The sequence below is a fragment of the Pezoporus flaviventris genome, unplaced genomic scaffold (assembly GCF_033815535.1).
Source record: "Pezoporus flaviventris isolate CSIRO_AGI_PZ_B2104156 unplaced genomic scaffold, CSIRO_AGI_Pfla_v1 ptg000070l, whole genome shotgun sequence".
In the NCBI taxonomy this organism is placed as follows: Eukaryota; Metazoa; Chordata; class Aves; order Psittaciformes; family Psittacidae; genus Pezoporus; species Pezoporus flaviventris.
In genome coordinates, this window is record NW_026892618.1 from 7,671,635 (window position 1) to 7,691,558 (window position 19,924).

General features: G+C 47.7%; 1 protein-coding gene across 1 annotated transcript in view; it reads right to left on the minus strand.

The window, feature by feature from the left end:
* Window positions 1-19,924, minus strand: part of LOC133279001 (hydrocephalus-inducing protein homolog) — a 106,759-nt gene that overhangs the window by 43,854 nt on the left and 42,981 nt on the right. The window contains exons 19-30 of the mRNA XM_061472342.1: window positions 19,009-19,247; window positions 15,791-16,046; window positions 12,755-12,898; window positions 11,392-11,535; window positions 10,246-10,559; window positions 7,901-8,093; window positions 5,845-5,961; window positions 4,928-5,137; window positions 3,897-4,034; window positions 2,549-2,726; window positions 1,553-1,683; window positions 698-831 (exon numbers count right to left, since the gene is read on the minus strand). Of these exons, the coding sequence (XP_061328326.1) occupies window positions 698-831; window positions 1,553-1,683; window positions 2,549-2,726; window positions 3,897-4,034; window positions 4,928-5,137; window positions 5,845-5,961; window positions 7,901-8,093; window positions 10,246-10,559; window positions 11,392-11,535; window positions 12,755-12,898; window positions 15,791-16,046; window positions 19,009-19,247 (2,198 nt within the window). The remainder of the gene's footprint in view (window positions 1-697; window positions 832-1,552; window positions 1,684-2,548; window positions 2,727-3,896; window positions 4,035-4,927; window positions 5,138-5,844; window positions 5,962-7,900; window positions 8,094-10,245; window positions 10,560-11,391; window positions 11,536-12,754; window positions 12,899-15,790; window positions 16,047-19,008; window positions 19,248-19,924) is intronic.

A 19,924-nucleotide genomic window follows, 5' to 3' on the forward strand; every position in this document is an offset into this window, starting at 1 on the left:
ATTGCTAAGCCTGGTGTACAGCCCAGGACCTCATCGTAAGATTTGCCTGCACGGGAAATCTTCACTGCTCAGCAACCAGATCTGTCCCCAAAGAAGCACCAGTGAATGCAGTAATCGACACCTACAAAATTCATGGGAAGGTCCTTTTCCAAGCAATCTCCCTTGGGAAAGCACATATATGATCTGTTTTGCAAAGCATCTTCGTCCTGAACTGGAACCTACTGTGCTCATGCCTTATCATCAAAGAGCAAAGGGAAGGGCCAATTTACCTGGGTAAGCTCTGCAGTCCCACAGCTTTCAAGCCACCTGATTTTAGGGTTTGTCAAGGGTTTGTCAGCCTGTGTGATTCCCTGCTCTTTTTGCTTAGTGCAGTCTGTTAGTTGGAACAAAGATGCCAGCTTTGAGTAGCCTCTTTGACAGCTGGCCAGCAGGGATGGTAGCCGTGCTGCCTAGACAGTCTGCACTGGACCCCCTCAGCTCCAAGAACAGAACCCAGCAACTGTGGAAGTGGCACTGTGGAAGTGAGGACACTGAGCTGCACACAGGAGAGCATGTCAAAATTATGGAGCTCAGAGCTTTTCTGAAGTCCCCAGCTATTCCCAGCTCTATAGACATAAGGAAGTCTCAGGAGCAGGGCTGCACTGCTGGGTGTTACCCTCGGGGCACCAGGAGACAGAACAGAGGAGTCCCTACTAACTTGAGAAGCCTCTGACGTGCACGCTGGTCAAAAGCAGTCTCCTCTGGGGAACTGGAGGTGACAGCTTTCTGCTGTTCCAGAGCATGTTCCTCTATCAATATCTGCTCCATCTGCATCTGCAGCTGAGCATCCAACTGAGGAAAGACAGTGGCTGGTTAGCAACAGTTGTACCCAAGGACCCTGCTTGCCTCTGTAGGATCCCACCCTGCTTTTGAGAGGGATGATGGAAGTCCTCCTGTCTCGCTGCTCATGTCTATGACACTTGTTCTCTTAGTCAGCACTTTATCTCAAGAGAAATGAACTCCAGCATCTCCACCTGCCTAGTTATAAAAGTTGATCTGGCTAAACAGAGAGACAAGCCAGGAACCTTTCAGAGCTCCAAGGATTTGCCTACTCTCAGCCAATTACAAAGCAGCTTGGACAAAAGCTCTCTTGAAAAAGGGAACCACAATAAAGCTGGCATCTCATGGAGACAAACACTGACAGCACAGAGCCAGGGCAGAGTCAGTCTGCTGCTTTTAAGCTCTCTAAACCCAGCAGGGCTTGTGTTGTGAGCAACAAACACCCCAGCAATGACCTGCACCTCCTTCAAAGTACCATAAATTCAATTGCTTGAGCACCACCTTCAGGATTTGTCCCTGGGGTAGTCAGGAAGTTGATGCATCTCTGGGAGGGGCAACTCTGAGAGGTGGGCAGCCCTTGGAGCAATGCTGAGCTCACACAGATCATGGCCAGCGGTGGGCAGGGAGGTCCCAAGGGCCCTCAGAGCCCGGGGAAGCCTGCTGTGGAGTGCAAGGGGCTCTAGTGACACAGGGGGAAGGTGGCATGTGCCAGTGGGGCAGCATCTGTTCTCACCACAGTGCCTGAGTTGTCTGTGGCTGGCTCTGCTGCCACAACCTCCTCCAGAACAACTGCCTCATCTTGCTGGCTGGCTTTTTCCATCTTCTCTTTCACCTCTTTGAGAATCTTCTCATATTTTTTGTTTCCTGAAGAAAGAAAACATCCACAAATAGGAGCATGGGCCTAGTGCCATTCCCATTTAAACTGGGAAGCCCTATTGCCCTGATGCTGGCCTCTCCCAGAAACAAACTCTTAGAATCATAGAATAGAATCATAGAATTGTTAGGGTTGGAAAGGACCTTAAGATCATCTAGTTCCAAACCCCCTGCCGTGGGCAGGGACACCTTACGCTAAATCATATCACCCAAGGCCTCGTCCAACCTGGCCTTGAACACTGCCAGGGTTGGAGCATTCACAACCTCCCTGGACAACCCATTCCAGTGCCTCACCACCCTAACAGGAAACAATTTCCTCCTTATATCCAATCTAAACTTCCCCTGTTGAAGTTTTAACCCGTTACCCCTTGTCCTGTCACTACAGTCTCTAATGAAGAGTCCCTCTCCAGCATCCCTATAGGCCCCCTTCAGATACTGGAAGGCTGCTATGAGGTCTCCACGCAGCCTTCTCTAATCTTCAAGTAATCTATGAAAAATGATGCTGCTGCTCTGCTCCAAATACTGATACTCACCCCCCACCATCTTCCTCTCCACACAGGAGCACCTCATCTCCTGCAATGTGATACAAATCCAACCTTGTCAAAATCCCAGCCAGCCTCTGTTACAGCTTTCTCAAGCTTTTCTGTCTAACCATCATCTTTCTAGGCCTCTGACAGATAGGCTAGCAAGCTTCTGCGGGATGGTTCCTGGGGCAAAGCCCACATGGGCTCATTTGCCAGAGACTCAAGAAGCAACCTCCAGGCCTGGTGGAGGTGGGTAAGAGCTGTGCTATGGTTATATGACATGGGGGAAAAAAACAGGGGACTTTCCTGGAGAGCAGAGAGGCAGTGCTCACCTCTGATGCTCCTGGGCAGGTCCAGGTGGATTCTAGGAAAGGTACCTTCTCCTTTCAGAGAGATTTCTTCTGGTTCCAGGTGACCCACTTGGATCTGGAAATTCCTGTAGAAGACTCCAGGCACTCCTGGCAGGTAATAGACTTTCAGCATTTGCTCCTTGCCAGGTCCAATGTAACCCTGCAGGACACAGGAGAAGAGGAAACGCATCAAAGAGGGTTTGGTGGAGGGATGGCTCAGATGATAGACATGCTGAGAAGACAAGACAGGTTCTCATATATAGACGTCAGATGTCACCACATTCTAGCTTTCATGTATCCAAAAGCTCTGGTCTCCTACAACAGGATGAAGTGTGTCCTTCAGAGTCCTCACAAGGCTGTACTCCTGCAGTGCAGCCTGCCCTTTGCTCAGCATGAACATAGCTCTTCTGCTGATGGGGTTTAGCCTCTGCTATCAAAAGCCACACAGAACAGAAGTTCTTTTACCAGCCACTATGGGAGATGAGTGAAGAGCCTGTGCTCTCAGCAGGGCCAGCAGCTCCTGTCAAGCACACCAGTGGTTCCCAGGCTGGTGTAGAAGGGCCGTTATTAATGATCCCAACCAAACATCTCCTGACTATGTGGTTACTCCAAGGGTGCAGGAGTCTATCCAGAAAGCCATTTGGCCATTTAGCTTCCTCTTCTGATTGCAGAAGGGGATAAAGATAGGAACAGTGCTTCAGTTCAGACAGCCAGTTCAGGACTCAGAAGCTGGGATGCTGCAAACTCTTCTCATTGCCACCCCAGCCTTGCTCCTCCTGGCCCCCTCACTACCCAAAAGCTGAGTAGACAAAAACAAAAGCAGAGCAGCAAAGCTGAAGGAGTGACAGACCAGTACACGGGCTGTTACAGTTTCTGGAAAAGGAGCTTCATGCCCAACCAAGAGAGTATTTAAGTGCTGCTTAGTGCTGGCAGAGGCAGGCAGTGTTTGTTACAGGCAGGGACAAGGAATAAGTTAATTCTGATCACACAGCCTAGGTAAGGAGACCCTCCTAAGAACCAGCACTGTCTAGCTCCAATGCCACACAACCAAGAGCTCAGTGGTTGGTGTCTGAAGAGCTCCCATAGCACCTCATGCCTGCTGCTAGTGGTTGCTGTACGACAGCAGAGCCACCTGCCAGCGAAGGCCATTATGGGAGTCTATTAGGACTGCACTTGCTTGACTTTCTCTGCCCCAAGCAGCAATTGCTCACAGCCTCGTCTCTACTGGCTTGTTTTACGTTTGTCTTTTTTCCTTTCCCCCCTTTTTTCCCCTATTACCTTCTCCTGGCAGCCTGACACAGGGCCAGGGTTAATCCCTTATGGTACTCACTGTGCTGGGCACCACCAGGGGCACGCCAGGCCAAGGGCTGGCTGCAGTGGCTGTGCTCCGGCTCAGCACCACAAAGGTGAATCCCAGCTTCCCGCTGTTGTGCAGAGTGACCTCTGCTTTGATGACTTCATTAAACAGCTGAAAAGAGGACAAAGGAACAGGAAGTTACAGACACAGGTTTGCTGCTGGGAATCTCCTTCCTCTTTCACTGCGTTCAAAGTAAATGAACACAGCACAGAAGCAGGGAGTGCAGAGGAGAAATGGACACTTGACTCTGTTGGGTTAACCTGGAGAATCCACAGCAACAGGGTACCTCTTAGCCCTACATAAGAACAGATGGTTATAGCAGCATGCAGGGGTGCAGCAACAACCATGTAAAGTTCAGTAATAAATAAAGCAGGGGATACAAGCTCTCTGCACTTGAGGATGTCATCTAGTGGCTAGCTGAAACAAAGAAGGAAGCACCAAGGAATTTCAGAAGAAAAGGCACCTGCACACAAGTATTTATAAGCAAAATACAAGTAAAAAGGGACACAGACAGGGCAACACATACAGGGCCAACAGCTGGAAATATCTGTGTGGTTTTCAATTGAAAAGAAGTAAAGTGGGGATTGGTCTGGGACATTCTCTCCAGTGACTGGAAGCCAGCTTAACTTCCTCCCTCATTTATTTTGTTGATTAATCAAGAGCATTAAAAGAAAGCATCTCCTTGGACCTCTGGCTTCAGGAGTTGATAGCAAATGGATGTCTGAGGGACATGTCCCTCTGCAGATCACCACTGGGATCCTGCCTGTCCCAAAAGGCAGCATCAATTACCTCAAAGAGGAAGAATTCCCAACTTTATCGCTGGAGTGGCAATGGTCATTAAAAAAACAGCCAGGAGGCAGGGCATATCACTCACAAGTTGGACTTCCAAGCCACAGAACCAGTGAAATAGCTGCAAAGGGGAGAGAGCCCTAGACCTATGTGGGCAGGAACCCACCAGTGACAGTTTTGAGACAAGGACCTCTGCCAAGAGAAACGTGTCATACCTGTAGCCCGCAGTCAATCTCTGTGATGTTTAGGAAGTAGCTGATAAGCGAAGCCTCCCCACTCAGCTTCACCTCATAGCTTGGGCCTCCCTCCACCCTGCAGAGTGCCGTGACACGGGCGATGATGTTTGCATGGCCAAAGAAGGTGAATGTGACCTCCTGGCTCTCACCTGGCTGCAGCTCACCACACAGCGGCAGGACATCAAAAACCTGGAGGTAGGGCAGGAGAGACTGAGATGTCAAGAATGGGTTAACTGATGCAGAAGAGTAGCCATGGTGGGGAGGAAAGTACAGACACGGCTGGAGTGGCATCTTCCTCAAACACAGGCAAAAATCATCCTAATCTCAGCTTGTATCCATTCCACTTAAAATGGAGGGACCAGGGAAAAATCTTTTTGCATACTCACTAATGAATGCATTAATTAATTAATACACTACACTAAAATAATATATGACATCTCCTGGCCTCAAGAAATTCTTTCTGTTGCAGAACCTACCTTTAAAAACACTTTTTACTGCCTTCAGAAAACCACAAGACTGGGAGTTGAGAGCCCATGGAGCTGGGGATTGGGTCCAGACCAGCTCATCTGACTCCTGGGGCTTTCCAATCTCTCTCTGATTTGCACCCTGCTCTCTCAAGATGCTACAGCAAAAGCTACTGCAGAAATTTTCTACTGCCCACTTGATGAGTAACAAGATGAATAATGCCTTCCATAGGTGTCACACAGGAGGCATCCTTGGTCAGCCCTATGACACAAACCACATGGCCTCTCCAATAACCTCAGCAGTGCCATGCAATGCACCTGGAGGAATGTGAGGCCACTCTGTGAGCACTGCAGAGGGCCATCAGTGTGAGTGATGGCTACATCACTGTTTGCCACACTGGAAACATGAAAGCAAGACAGATTCCCACTTACCTCCTCCACTCCAAAGGCAAGGGGCTCCGTCTCCATGAACTGGACCAATTCCTTGATCTCCACTGGTCTCAGAGTATCTGCAGCACCTTCCAGTTCCTCAGCAGTGGACGGCAGCAGCTGGAAAACAAGCATCATGGGCTGCAGCAAGCAACCGGCTGGTCTGAGTGAGATCACTCTGCTCCAGGGTCCACCACCCCATCAAGCCAGGTGCAGCTGAGATGGGACCTAGGTGAAAATCAAGTATGGTATGTCCATGCCATCAGTTGAGTGTAGGTCCAAGCCCATTCACAGATAAGATACGGGCTCCATTTATACTTCCTACATGCAAACTCACATGAGAAAGCTAGGTGTACCCAGCGCTCAGTTCTGGCAGAGATCTCAAGGGCATTTTGCACCCTTGTGCCAGCCCGGTTTCACTCACTCCTGCCCAAGGAACACACCCAAAATCCCCATGGCTGCACAGGTTAGTTTTTCCATGACAAAAACAGGAACATAATTGCAAGTGAGAAGAATCAAACCCAGGAAAATAAGGACTTAGGAAGTGCTTGGCACAACTACCCAATTTCAGATGGTGCTTAAGTTTCATCTCATACGCTCCTCAGTGCTGGAGAACTGAGGATCTCCAACAGGGCATTCTTCTCAAATGACAGCTTCCTGAAGAAGACAGAGATGTTTCTATGTCTTGCAGCCCTTGAGAGCTGTTTTTTTGCCTCAGAGGTACCATCTTTCAAAGGGAAGCTTGTCCCTGGGCTTCTGACCCCTATTTATAAGCAAGGGCTTTGTGATTCTCTTACAGTTGAAGAATATTTGCTTCTTCAGTAAAAAAGTACTTTGTGCTGGGGCTTTGACATCAGCAGAGTCCACAAGAATATTTACAGGACATCCTTAAACCTAATCAAAGGCTACATCTCCCCAAGTAGATAAAGCACTGGGGAGCGGTGAGTCTTCTCATGCTTCAATGCTCTTTCTGTTCATCTCCACATTTTCAAACCTAGCAAAGTTTTACTAAGTATATATTCCCAAAGACGCTAGCCCACATCTTTTCCAGGCCTATGGTCTCCCATCTCCCCAGGGAGATGGGGTTATACGGATATTGCCTTGATACAGTGACATAAAGAGAAGATGAAGCTGCAATCCAGATGTATCCTTTGAAGCGATTTCAGCTCCTACTTAGCCATATTCACTTGAATTTCCCTGGTTTATTTGCGCATACATGGCAACAAAGCAGAAAATGAAGATGATTTCATGTTTCTATCTGAAAACAGTCAGCCACACTATTCTTTATACCTACATGGTATCATTTTTTCTTGATTCAGAAAATATGTGCAGACTTATAATGTTAAAATATCTGATATTTGGAGGTGAGCAGGTGAAACCCCTCTCCTTGAACTTAATGCCAACATTGGCACTTTCAGACCCTCCCATGCTTTCTTACATCCTTTTTTATTGCCCCAGAAGCAGTTTCTTTCCTATGAGATGCCATACAAGGCATCAGCTCCCACTAGCATCAAGATCAAGCTCTAAAGCACCAAGGCTCACCAGGAAGGGTCAGCAGATCAAAGACCATTTTCCAAAAGCCATGCTAGGAGGAAGAGACAGTGACTTTACAAAGTCTTTTTTTATAAAAGACAGCTCTGTGGCTGTTGCTGCAATATCGGGTCTCCGGTGAATGCAAAGACGTGAAAATGGGTGGTTCTCGCTGGGCATGAGAAGATGGGACATGGAGATTAGTACCTGGCAGAGCTTGATACAGGAAGGAAACTGGAAGCTTTCACATCACAATGCAGACAAAAGCCCATTTTATATTGTAAAAGCCAAAAAAGAAAAAGAAAAAAAAAACCAACCCAACCCCAAACTCAACACAGGTCAGTAGGATCTGAGTGGGCTTCTCCAAGCAAAACTGTTAATTTCTCCTCCCTTGAAGACCCATGCCCAGCCACTGGCCCTGCTGCTCAGCCAGCTCTCAGGGCAGCAAAAGGGAGGTCAGCACAAGCACAACTCTTGGGAGGGAAGCTGGGGGATGCAGCGCAAGCGAGAGGTGTACAAGAAAATCTACCTTTGCTTCCAGGGAGTCATCTGCATGTACTGGCTCTTGGACAGGATCTCCCACTGCTCCCAGGACTTCAGCTGGCTCCTCTATACTTCCACTCTGGGAGCTGCTCGCTGAAGATGCTGAGTGCTCCGAGGAGGTTCCCTTCGCCTTCAGTGGCTGGGGTTCAATGAAAAATTTAGATGTTGGAGGACTGTACCTGGAAAAATAACATAACTTCAATCATGGACATGCAGTGGGAGGTAAGGAAGCCTGCACGAGCAGCTCCTCGGCAGGATGTGGTCCCTGTGGGCACTGGCGGTGTGAGCTCAGTAATGCGTCTGACCCAGGAGCTCCAAAACCAGGATGGAGTGGGCCAGCACCTGGGGGTGCCTGGGGATGATGCTGGTATAGCAGTGGTGCAGGCAGCTGGCAACTGGTTGCAATAAGGAACTAAAAAGGACAGAGCTGAATGCCTTGTGGGGAGGCAGAAAGCACACCAGGAAAGGAAAAGGTGCAAAAAGGTGAGACTGAGACACAAACGGTCAAATCCAGACAGTGATGAGCCAGTACTGACCCACCAGTGCCCTCCTAAAAGCACCCACTGTCGCAGACCATACCCAGAGACCCAAAGCGAGACAGTTTGCAGCTCTACTAAGTATTCAGCTTGAATATTTCCCCTGACAATCACCCGTAGCTGCAGGTCAGAACAAGCAAGTTGTGATGCCCATGGCTTTTTTCCAAGGGCCATCAGGCAGGAGGAGGGATAAAGCCCGCAGCCTGCTATGGCCTGACCCCAACAGAGCCCAGGACCATGTAGGGGCACCATAGAGCCCAGCATGGGATGCACATGTAAGGCAACACAGAAAGACATGTCAAGCAGCTCCAGGCAGAGACTCACAATTAAACAGCCCTTTAATCTCCGATGAGCACCAAAGCAGCAGAGACTGGTACTTTGCAGAAAGAAGCTTTGGTCATTTTTAATTAAGGTACTGCAAATCGTGACAAGGTTCAACTCCCTGCTGTGCCACAGGTATTCCCTGGCTACAAAGCAAGAACTCTAACTGCACCTCAAGCTAAAAAGGCAGCAGCTCTGCTGAAACCAGGCTGATACCCATGTGGCACTTACCAATGGTGCAATACCTCCCCAGCAGTTTCTAAACACAAACTGCTGGAGGACCAGTTTGGCAAATGATTGAGCAAAGCGGCTCAACAGCTCAATTATGAACAGAGCCAATCTGATCATTTGAGCAATATCTGACAGTAAAAGGTAGATGGTTTAACGTTTTCAAACATTCTCAGGTGACCCGGATTACGTTCCCTGTTTTAAATTGCAGCAGGTGCTCACAAGAACTCTGCTTGCATTTCTGATGCCACATGGAGGGACACACTCAAACCAGGCCTGCTTGTCACTGTGTCCATTTGCAAGTGCTCCTCCTGTAGTCAAACAAGGCAGATTTTCTACAACAACCTGGACTCTTCATTCCCAGCTGGGAATCCTGTGCCTTTAATGATATGTTCCCTAATGAATACTTGTCTTTAGCTTTGTAGCTTATTAGTTAGGGCTGTTTCTCGTTTCTGGATTGGAGGCCATTTGCTACCATAATGAAAACTGCCAAAACTAGACTTTCGTACTATGCAGAGAGGCCACAGTGGGAGGAACCACTAGAAATGTGTTTACAGATGTGCTTCAGCATGACTGCAAAATTGTTCTTGGGCTTTGAAACAACAGGCCAGAGCTGAATGGTCCTGCTTCCCAAGGAATGTCCAGACAAGTGCTCCCACCAACATGTACAGCTGTACCTAAAGATGCAGCAGAACCTGCCATTTCACTGTAAACTGCTATATAGCACTTTTGTGAATGTGATATGTATTTTAACAGACAAAAACTCAGGCCAAGGTCGAGAAAGCAGCCTCCCACACCAGTGTTCCTTCCTCCAGGAACCAGTACAGGGGCTGCAGCAAAGCAGAGCAAGAGACTGGGACAGCAGTACATAGTTTTGGTGGCCGTGCCTATGTAGGATCTTAGTATGAGATAACAGCAAATAGGGTTGGCAGGGAAAGAAAAGAGGTCGTGTTTTACCTCTGGTTGTCCAAGTGCCTAAACATGGCTTTGTAGCTCCAGAGATAAAGCAGAAGGGCTATGCAAAAAGTGTTAACAGTGTTCTCCAGCATGTCTGGAGAACAGTGTCTCCTTTCCAGCATCAAACTAGTGGAGATCACCTATTCCCTGAGCCTGACCACAGATGGTAGGTGTTGTTTCCACAAGGGCAAATTGAAAACAATTTGCCAGATCAGGCAAATCTTATTTGCAAACTACAAACAGGATACCAGGAAGAAGAGCTTCAAGGAGAGGGGAAAGGTGCACATACCTAATGAGGTTCCTATGGCTGTCTGTCAGGAATGACCAGTGGTACTGGACAAGAAGTGGGCTGCAGTTGGTCATCTTGACATAACGCACATCTTCAGTGTCATTCAAGATGCAGCCAAAGTCCAGGGTTGTGGTCTGGATAAGGAGATTCGGGAAGCAGACTTCTCCCCGAACCGCGACCTGCTCCTGATGAGGATGCTCGAGAAACTGTATCTTCAGAGCCTTCTCTACTACCCGGCTATTCAAATCCTCCCCATAAGCAGGGTTAAATCTGATGCAGAGATGAAGTTCCTCCCCTGTCCCCAGCTTCACTGGCTGCAAGTAGATAATTAATCACCAGTATGATGAAGTCCCAAGGTCTGATAGCATGAAAAAGGCAAACGTGCAATGTGTGACCTCAATGTGGGCTTCTCAGTTCATCCTTCATTTTCTTCACAGTGAGTGTCTGACTGCAACCACTACACTTTTGTCTGAAACTATCTATCTCAGGGTCACATTCCTGTGCTCTGCATCAATATGAAAGAGAAATAAACACTGTTCTCCTGAATTACAGATCTGCAGAGACTATGTGCTAAATGCACAACCAAATCAGCACTCTGGAAAGCCAGGGCTTTTTGCCTGACTTTAGGGAACTATTCTATCAGCACTGCAGTCTCACCCTTGCAGGGGCTAGTCACTGACAGGGCACAGAAATGGTGGCTTGCACCTACAACAACATATGTCTAGCAGAGTGCATGTCCAACACCTTCCACTGCCACCAGGGCAGGAGCCAGGCAGCAGCTGGAGGAGCATCCTCAGCCTTCCCAAAGGCAAAGCTGCCCTCAAAGAGAGCAGGCTGCTCCTTAGGTTATCTGATGGCTGCTGGAGAGCTGGGATGGTTTCCCAGAGACACCTTTACTACACAAGTTGCCCAGATCTAGCTGCCTGCTCCTTTCTCCTCATGTCTTAGAGACAAGACATATATCTTCCCAATCCAGATGATATTTTTTTTCCATCAGTAGCTTGTTTCAGATCTGATTTAGCTCAAGCCAGTCTACTGCAGACTCTACAGAATACGCTTCCATGCTAGAGGACCTCCCAACAGAAATGCATCACCATGTTCCTCCCTCTTCAAACCCCACCAGCAGGAAGGTCCACAGCTGCTCACCTGAGTGTCTACAGGGAGGGGCTGCTGGTCTGCATTGCAGATGGAGAAGGGTTGTCCTAAGGCCAGGACCATGCTGAGGGGCAGTGATGAGATGTTTTTTAAAGAAAGAGGCTTGTACTGCAGAGTAAGGACATCACTGGGTTGCTACAGAAACAGGAGACAAGAAAAAAAAAACTGAACTCAGGTGATGGACCTCCTTCCCCTTCAGATGCATTTAAAATTTTTCACCCTAAAAGTGCATACATCTGTATTTATTATTTTTATTAGTTTCTATCCTTATAGAAGGGTTTTTTCCCTTTAAGTATATCAGATGCTTTTCATTTTTAGAAACCAGAGAATCCCCCAGTGGACAGGGAAACAGTCTTTCGTACAGATGAGAGAGTAGGACCTGTACAGGAGGCTTGAACAAGATCAAAACCAGAAAGTGAACTCAGTCTGTCTCCAGTTTTGTATCCTCTCTTGGCCAGAATGGCACAAGATGATTTTCACTCACATATGGTAATTTCTAACAACCTTATCAGCTCTAGTAGCCTCATAAAAGCAGTGATTCTACTCAGAGGAGAAAAGCAAGCAGGATTTGCTTGCAGGATTTGCTCTCCATAGTGGAGAATCTGCAGCAGCCTGAGGTTAGCTTCGGACACTGATGCATACACACAGCAAGCTAGAAACCTCAACAGTCTGGTTGCAAACTACTGCCCCTGCTACAGTGACATGGTGTCTGTAGTCTCAAAGCTATGCTCAGCCTAAGCTATTTCTTCCTGTTTATGCATTGTTCTGGGCTTCCTGCATGATTTCTAGAAACTAGACAGTGTTTAGAAAACTAGCTCTGGACGTACAGATATCCAACAGCAGCACTCAATAAAACAGAGCATAATAATTGGGCCCGATGGATTGTAACCATCCTCTGCTAATTGCTTTTGACAGGCTGAGAAAGTTGGGGCTGTTCAGCTTGGAGAAGAGAAGGCTGTGTGGAGACCTCATAGCAGCCTTCCAGTATCTGAAGGGGACCTATAAGGATGCTGGGGAGGGACTCTTCCTTAGGGACTGTAGTGATAGGACAAGCTGATGGAGGAGTTGGGATCCAGAGACTGAAGGGCACCTGCTTTGGGTTGGTGTTATCAACACTGCAGCTGAAGGGCATCTGTGGGTTCTTTGAGGAAGGGCAGAATAGAGCAACTGAGGCTGACCACAACCCCAGAGGAGTGAAATAATGATCTTGGTGTTCATGGCAAAAGCTTGGTCCAGCTCAAATCAACAGCCAAAGCTGGAAAAACTTCTTCCTTTGAACACAAGCACACACACCCCACGGGCTTTCAGTCATCAGCCACACCAGTAAATGCCCCGATGCAATTCAGAGACTTACCTTCTCCACACGGAAGGTGATTTCTCTGGTGGACATTTGCAGAATGGGAGCAATGAACTCACACATGACATCTGTTTTCATGATCAGGGTTTTCCCTGCTGTGCTCCCCACAACGGCGTGACACAGCAGCCGCTCCTTCACCACCTGTGTGCAAGAGAGACATGTCACCCAGTGGGTTTCATCAGGGCATCCAGAAAAAAACACTCCGTTTGCTCACCACCCAGGGACCCTATTACTGACATAAAGTTACAATCACTGGTGTCCCCAATAGCATCTTTTTCTTTCTATGCTTCATCCTATTGATTCTGCACTCAGATGTTCCTAATGCTACAACCCAAGAGCCACAAAAGGCACTCATGAGTCATGTGCTGCCTACAACTGTAATAATACCTGCCCCAGATGTTTATTGGTTTCATTTGCCCCATTGCTACACATAACGCTTACAGAAAGCTGTAGGAACTAATTGGAAAAAAAAAGCAAACAAAAAACCTCCAAAAATCCAACTGAAAACTATATTAAGGGAAACAGCTGATAGAAAGACCAACAAATACCAGCAAACCCTCCCTTGGATGTTTGGCAGAAAGGATCCATGGGAAAAATGACAATAACCAGCCTGTCTTCCTAGGGTGTAATGTGCCCTCCTAGAGCTGGTTTTAAGACAAACCTCCTCAGGAAAGAGATGTCTTGCACTTCGCATGAAAGCCCTCTGCTTAAGCTGGATGCTTTTATATTCAAGACTTTTTTTCTTGATTTCCCATGGTTTCAATGTTTCCTCCCTTCATTTCTCTCTGTCCTGGGCTCAGCAATAGCAGTCATTTTTCTCCTTCTTAGTAGCTGATGCAGTGCTGTGGTTTTGACTTTCAGCCTGGGAACAGTGCTGATAACACCGATGTTTTTAGCTGCTGCTCAGTAATGTTTAGTCTGACCAAGGACTTTCTGAGTCTCATGCTCTGTCAGGGAGGAGGGGAAGCCGGGAGGAAGCAGAGACAGGACACCTGACCCAAACTAACCAAAGAGGTATTCCATACCATAGCACATCATTGCCCACTGTATGAACTGGGGGCAGTTATCCAGAAGGGTTAGATCACTGCTCAGTCAGACTGGGCGTCAGTCGGTGGGTGGTGAGCAATTGTATTCTCTTCCCTTGTTATTTACCTTATCATTATTATTATTGGTGTTAGCAGTAGTGGTTATACCTTAGTTACTGGACTGTTCTTATCTCAACCCGTGGGAGTTACATTCTTTTGATTCTCCTCCCCATCCCTCCGGGAGCGGGGGGAGAAAGTGGGGGGAGTGAGCGAACAGCTGTATGGTTTCTGAGTGACAGTCTGGGCTTAAACAATGACACTCACTCTTCCTTCTGGTACACCACCACAGCCCAACTCCTCCTCAGAGCCTACAGGCTTCAGAATCATCTGTGTTTCACACACAATACAGGGAGCTGGGCTTCTGACCAACCTGAAGTTCTCAAGACCAAGGAAGAGTCTTTGACTGAAGGAGCCAGGTAGCCACAGCGGAGCTCACAGATGCTCTTTTAACTTTCCAGGCAAGACACTCTTATCAGTTCCCTGACCACTTTATTTCCTTTTTGGTACCTAGTAGCAGCAGGAGCTCAATGCAGATTTTTTTCCAGATTCACTTAAACATCTGTGCCCAGTGCTCCTGGAACTAGGCAATGCACACCAGAGTCAGCTGGCAGCTCCTCTGCAGAGTTAGATTTCCCCTGGAAAGACAGGTTCAGAGAAGAGAATACCCAGTGACCCTGCTGAAAACTCAGAGTTGCCACCCAAGGGTGCTGCAAGATCCTTGGAACACAGGGGCTGGCTGAGAGACTGGGGTGAACTGTTCCGGAAATACTGACACAAGTCAAGCTATCAATTACAATGAACCCTGGGAACAGTCTCCCACGTGGATGAACATCATTCTGATCATTAGAGCTGGCACACACTGTTAATTTCTCTTCTCCAGGATTCAGTGCTAGACAAGTCCTCTCTGCCCGTGTTTGTCTAACAGAGGAAAAATTATGCTGGTCACAGATACTCCCTCTCTTCCCTCATGGGTTTTTTGTTTTACTCACTGTTCCCCCAAATAACAGCACTTTGCATTTTTTAATGTACTTTTTGGTTGTGCTCCTAGTTTAAGCATAACTTATTTTATCTTCCCTTCCTTCCTGCCTTGGCACACGAGAAACTGTAGCCTGCTGTTTGTCCCTGACTTAGCAATAGTCCTGAAGGCCACATTTTGGTATCAGCAAGTTGGGTTTATGACAGTGTCGTGGTTTAAACCCAGTCAGGCAACTTGTTCACTCACTCCCCCCCTTCTTTCCCTCCCCCTACTCCCGGAGGGACGGAGAGGAGAATCGAAAAGAATGCAACTCCCACAGGCTGAGATAAGAACAGTTTAGTAACTAAGGTATAACACAAATCACTATTGCTACCACCGGTAATAACAATAGTAAAGGAAATAACAAAGGAATAGAATACATCACCTCATCACCAGCCAACCAATAACTCGCCCCCCCCAAGCCCAACCAAGCACGGACCGATACCTCCTCCAACCCTGTAGTCAGCTAGCCCTTCTGGGTAACTCCCAGTTACATCCTGGGTATGACGTGCTGTGGTATAGAATACCTCTTTGGTCAGTTTGGGTCAGGTGTCCTGTCTCTGCTTCCTCCCGGCTTCCCCTCCTCCCTGGCAGAGCATGAGGCTCACAAAGTCCTTGGCCAAACCAAAACATCATTGTTATCAGCTCTGTTCCCGGGCTGAAAGTCAAAACACTGCACTGCACAAGCTACCAAGAAGGAGAAAAATGACTGCTACTGCTGAACCCAGGACAGACAGCTATGAACACACAAAAAAGCCTTAGCAAGTGATGGTGCCAACAGGGAAAGCAACTGGTGCTGCCACGGTAACTTGTGGCATTTTATTGAAACGTCACAGCTTATTGAAAGCATTTGCTCATTTGCCCACACAAATGTCAAGGGGTTGCAGAAGAAGTGATTTGGCAATGAAGGCTCAGCCCTTATAGGGAACTCACCCGAGGAGTGCTAGAGGAGCCTTCCAGCAGCATCTCCACTGTCTTGCCAGGCATCAGCTCTGCCCTCGCTGGTTGAAGCTTAAACACAGGGCAGGCAGGACTAGGGGCCTGGGAGGAAACCTTGCCTTTGGTGTTACTGATGGGAGGGAGACGATCACGCCGGTGAAATACAGTGAAACCTTCTATTCTCCAATAGAGTAGATGGGTGCGTTTTCCTTTGTTTGTTACCTTAAAGCTGTAACAGCAGGGATCCAGGCTAGAAGAGAAGCAGAGATAGAAAATGTAATGGGAGCTGCTATTTCCTAGCAGTCACCCAGCTTCATCACCCTGATGGCATGATCTGACTGCACACTCAGCAATAAAACCTCCTCCCAGAAGGCTGACCTAGCTCAAAGCTTCAGCAAAAGACAGACCTTGGCTGTCCCTAAATTTATCACCATCAGGCAGCTGGTCTGCTTGCATACAGCAAGGAAAAGCTTCTTGAAGACCATGATCTTGGTTGCTGTGGACAGGGCATCACCAGCCTTTGGTGCTTAATACACGGAGTGTTGCTCCAAGGTGCTTCCTGCAGATCTCACTGCATCAGGCACTAAGCTGGCCTGGCCTGGCTTCATGTAGATGAGGGAACAGCTTTGCTGCCATTTCACCTTCTCTTGTGAGCTGCTGCCTCAGATGGCTTCCTCTGAAGGTGCTATTGGGGAGCTGCAGGGTATATTGACTCATCTGGTGATCTGGACACCACTTGCCCCTGATGGTGGGACCCTTGCCCTGGCACCCATGTTATCCCCTCATCCCATAGGCAGCATCCAGCCCTCATTGCCTCCATATCACTCTTTGCCTGAACAGTACAGCTGGTTTTGAGTTTTAGGAAGATAAACGCACTGTGTGAACACCTGTGAGAAGTTTCCCCAACACAAATACAGCAGCAAGGCCAGCTCTAGCTGCTGAGGGAATGGAACAACAAAAGACTATTAGATGAAGCCCTCAGTGACATGGTTTAGAGGTGGTCTTGGCAGTCCTGGGGTAACGGCTTCTCCAACCTTGTTGTTTCTATGATTCTGTGAGTCTGTAACTAGAGTTTGACCTAAAACAAAATGAATATTCAATGGAAATTGGTTCCTTCATGTTAAGAAACACTAACTGCAGGCTACTCTTACACTCTATAAATCTGAGCATGACCAGAAAATCAATTGTTCCTAGAATAATCATTGTCTTTTTCTTGAAAGGTACAGAATACATGGCTTATAAAATTACCATCTGGCACAAGCAACTAAATAGAAACACTAAGGTGACAGTATAGAACACACTGGTCTTGGTAACATATTGTTAAAACATGATGTGTACAAGCTTACATGAAATGGTTTACGTTTTAGACAGCAACAGACGAAAGCTTGCAGAAGCTTTGGGTAGCTGCAGGATTTGTGTCTCTGGGAAAGCTCAACTCACCTGGATTCCATCTCAGCTTGTCTGGTGGCAGTGGTTGCAAAGGCAACAACTCCAAACCTGGAGGCAAAGATGTGAAAGGGGGCCAGAGGATGATGACACAAATCACACTGATGTCCCTTCCATCATGTAGCTAGTTTGTGGCTGCATGGAGAACAGGACATGCTGGACAAGCACCAACCCTCCTGCAATGTCCCTGCTTAAGTGGACGGCATGTGGGTGCATATTTAAACCCCCAAATCTATACTGAGTGCTTATGGTAGGATTAACCTGCTCTTTCTACCCCAAAATGTAGGTACAAAGCACTACGGACGCTCTTTGCAGACAGAGGAAGGATCAGGAACCTCAAGAAGACTATTCTTCTTGGCCCAAGAGGTCTCCAACACAAGGCAAACAGCAATTTGAAAAAGCTTATTTTAGTCCCATTTTTAAGAATGGACGTGGTTTCAGACACACACATTGGGATGAGTGAATTCCCTCCTTCCAGCTCAGCTATTTCAATTAATTTATCCTGCCCAAACACAGCAGACTTCTCCTCCACTCCCTTTCAGAGCTGGTCCTGTACCCACACTCACGTGACCATGCCTATGGCTGCCACTGTGGCAAGGGAAGCAGGCAGGAGAAACAAGAAAAGAGCCACTACATCTAATAAAGAGCAGGGTAGCCAGGGAAAATCAGTGAATGGAGGGATGATACATGGCAAAGACAAATTCTGTTGCTCCTCCAGGACTCCCAGGCAGAGGGTAGGTAAACCAGCACCATTAACTTAGTCAAGCAGCTGCTAGCAAGCTACTGCCAAGGCTTTCCACTGTTGTGAGATGATAATCCATAGAGAATGAAAAAGCAAGCAACATTATTGCAGAGAAGTATGTTCAGACTTGTAATGCAGCATCTTTCAGTTGGAGGATTCCAGGACCTGCTGTTTTCCTCCAAATCTTTGTTTGATAAAGTCAGGAAATAAATCATAGAATGGTGAGGCTTGGAAAGTACCGTAAGAACATCTAGTTCCAAACCCCCTGCCATGGGCAGGGACACCTCACACTAAACCATGTCACCCAAGGCTCTGTCCAACCTGGCCTAGAACACTGCCAGGGATGGAGCATTTGCCACTTCTTTGGGCAGCCTGCCCCAGTTCCTCACCACCCTCACAGTAAAGACCTTCTTCCTTATATCTAACCTGAACTTCCCTCTGTTTAAGTTTGAACCCATTACCCCTTGTCCTGTCACTACAGTCCCTGATGAAGAGTTCCTCTCCCGCATCCTTTTAGGCCCCCTTCAGATACTGGAAGGCTGCTAGGAGGTCTCCACACTTCTCCAGGCTGAACAGCCCCAACTTTCTCAGCCTGTCTTCATACGGGAGCTGCTCCAGCCCCTGATCATCCTCATGGTGACCTCTGGACTTGCTCCAACAGCTCCATGTCCTTCTTATGTTGACGACACCAGAACTGCACACCATACACCAAGTGAGGTCTCATGAGAGCAGAGTAGAAGGGCAGGATCACCTCCTTCAACCTGCTGGTCACACTCCTTTTGATGCAGCCCATGTATTATAACTAAAGACAATTCAGTGACAATTTTGCAACTAGTTTCCATTTCAGTAGCCTTTGAGAGTATCTAACATCTTTCAAGTGGTCAAAAGTGTTTCTAAAGTAATCCCTGTGGCTTCAGTAAAACGGAGCCAGGACTTTGAGCACTGAAGAACTAGTGTGAAGGACTGCAGCACAACTCCTCTTTGCTGAGCCCCTGGGGGAAGTAGGAGCCAAGAAATACCCTACCTGAAGTGGGGCCCCAGGTTGAGCTCTGGAGCAAAGGGTTTGTCGGTGACAATAGTGGTGCCAGTGCCAACAGCCTGGACAGGGATGACAGAGGTATGGCTGTTCTTTACAAACAGCTTCACCTCATCATTGAATTCCTCCGTGTCATTCAAGTTTGCTATGACAGCCACAGACACCACAGTCTCAGGAGGGATCACTCCGTTACTGGGTTCAATTCTCCAGCGTGAGCGTTTGTCAGCCTGTAAGACAAGCCAAATGCTAATTTAGGATGGAAACCACAGACCCTGGTCTCTAGTATGATGCAGGAAGAGGAAGGACTAAAGACAGGAGAGTAAAACCCACAAAGGTTTAATTTCTCTAAACCTAAGCTACATTCTGGAAACAGGAAAACAGCAACTACGCAGGAACCTACTCAACCTGTATTTTACCCTCCCTTAACAGACTCACCTCATGAACCTAATTTTGCCCAACCCAAGGGATGTTCATCCTCAGGAGATGGTTATTCACCCTCCAGTCTGTCTTTTGGAGTGCACGCCAATGGAAAATTTCTCTCTCTTGTTTTCCCAGCAATGGTGGCCAGGTTTGCAGAAGAGCTCTAGGCCAGAGGAAGCCAGAACTGCTCAAATCCCAACTCAGCAGCCACATGATTTGGGGGATATTGCTGACAGCCTGAAGAATAACTGCAAAACCAGTTTATCAAAACCCCAACACCAAAGTCTTCCTTCCCAAGAGTTAGGCAGTGCTTCTCAACAGCCCCTGAAGGACTGAAACACTCTGTTCCCACTGATCATCAGCTGCAGCGAGGTGCCCCAGTGCCCTCTGCTTTAGAAAATTCAGCTATAAATGTTCAGAGTAGGGTAGTAAAGCAGTAAGCAGAAAGAGAACTGCAAGACATGCCCTGTGGGCATGGCCTGGG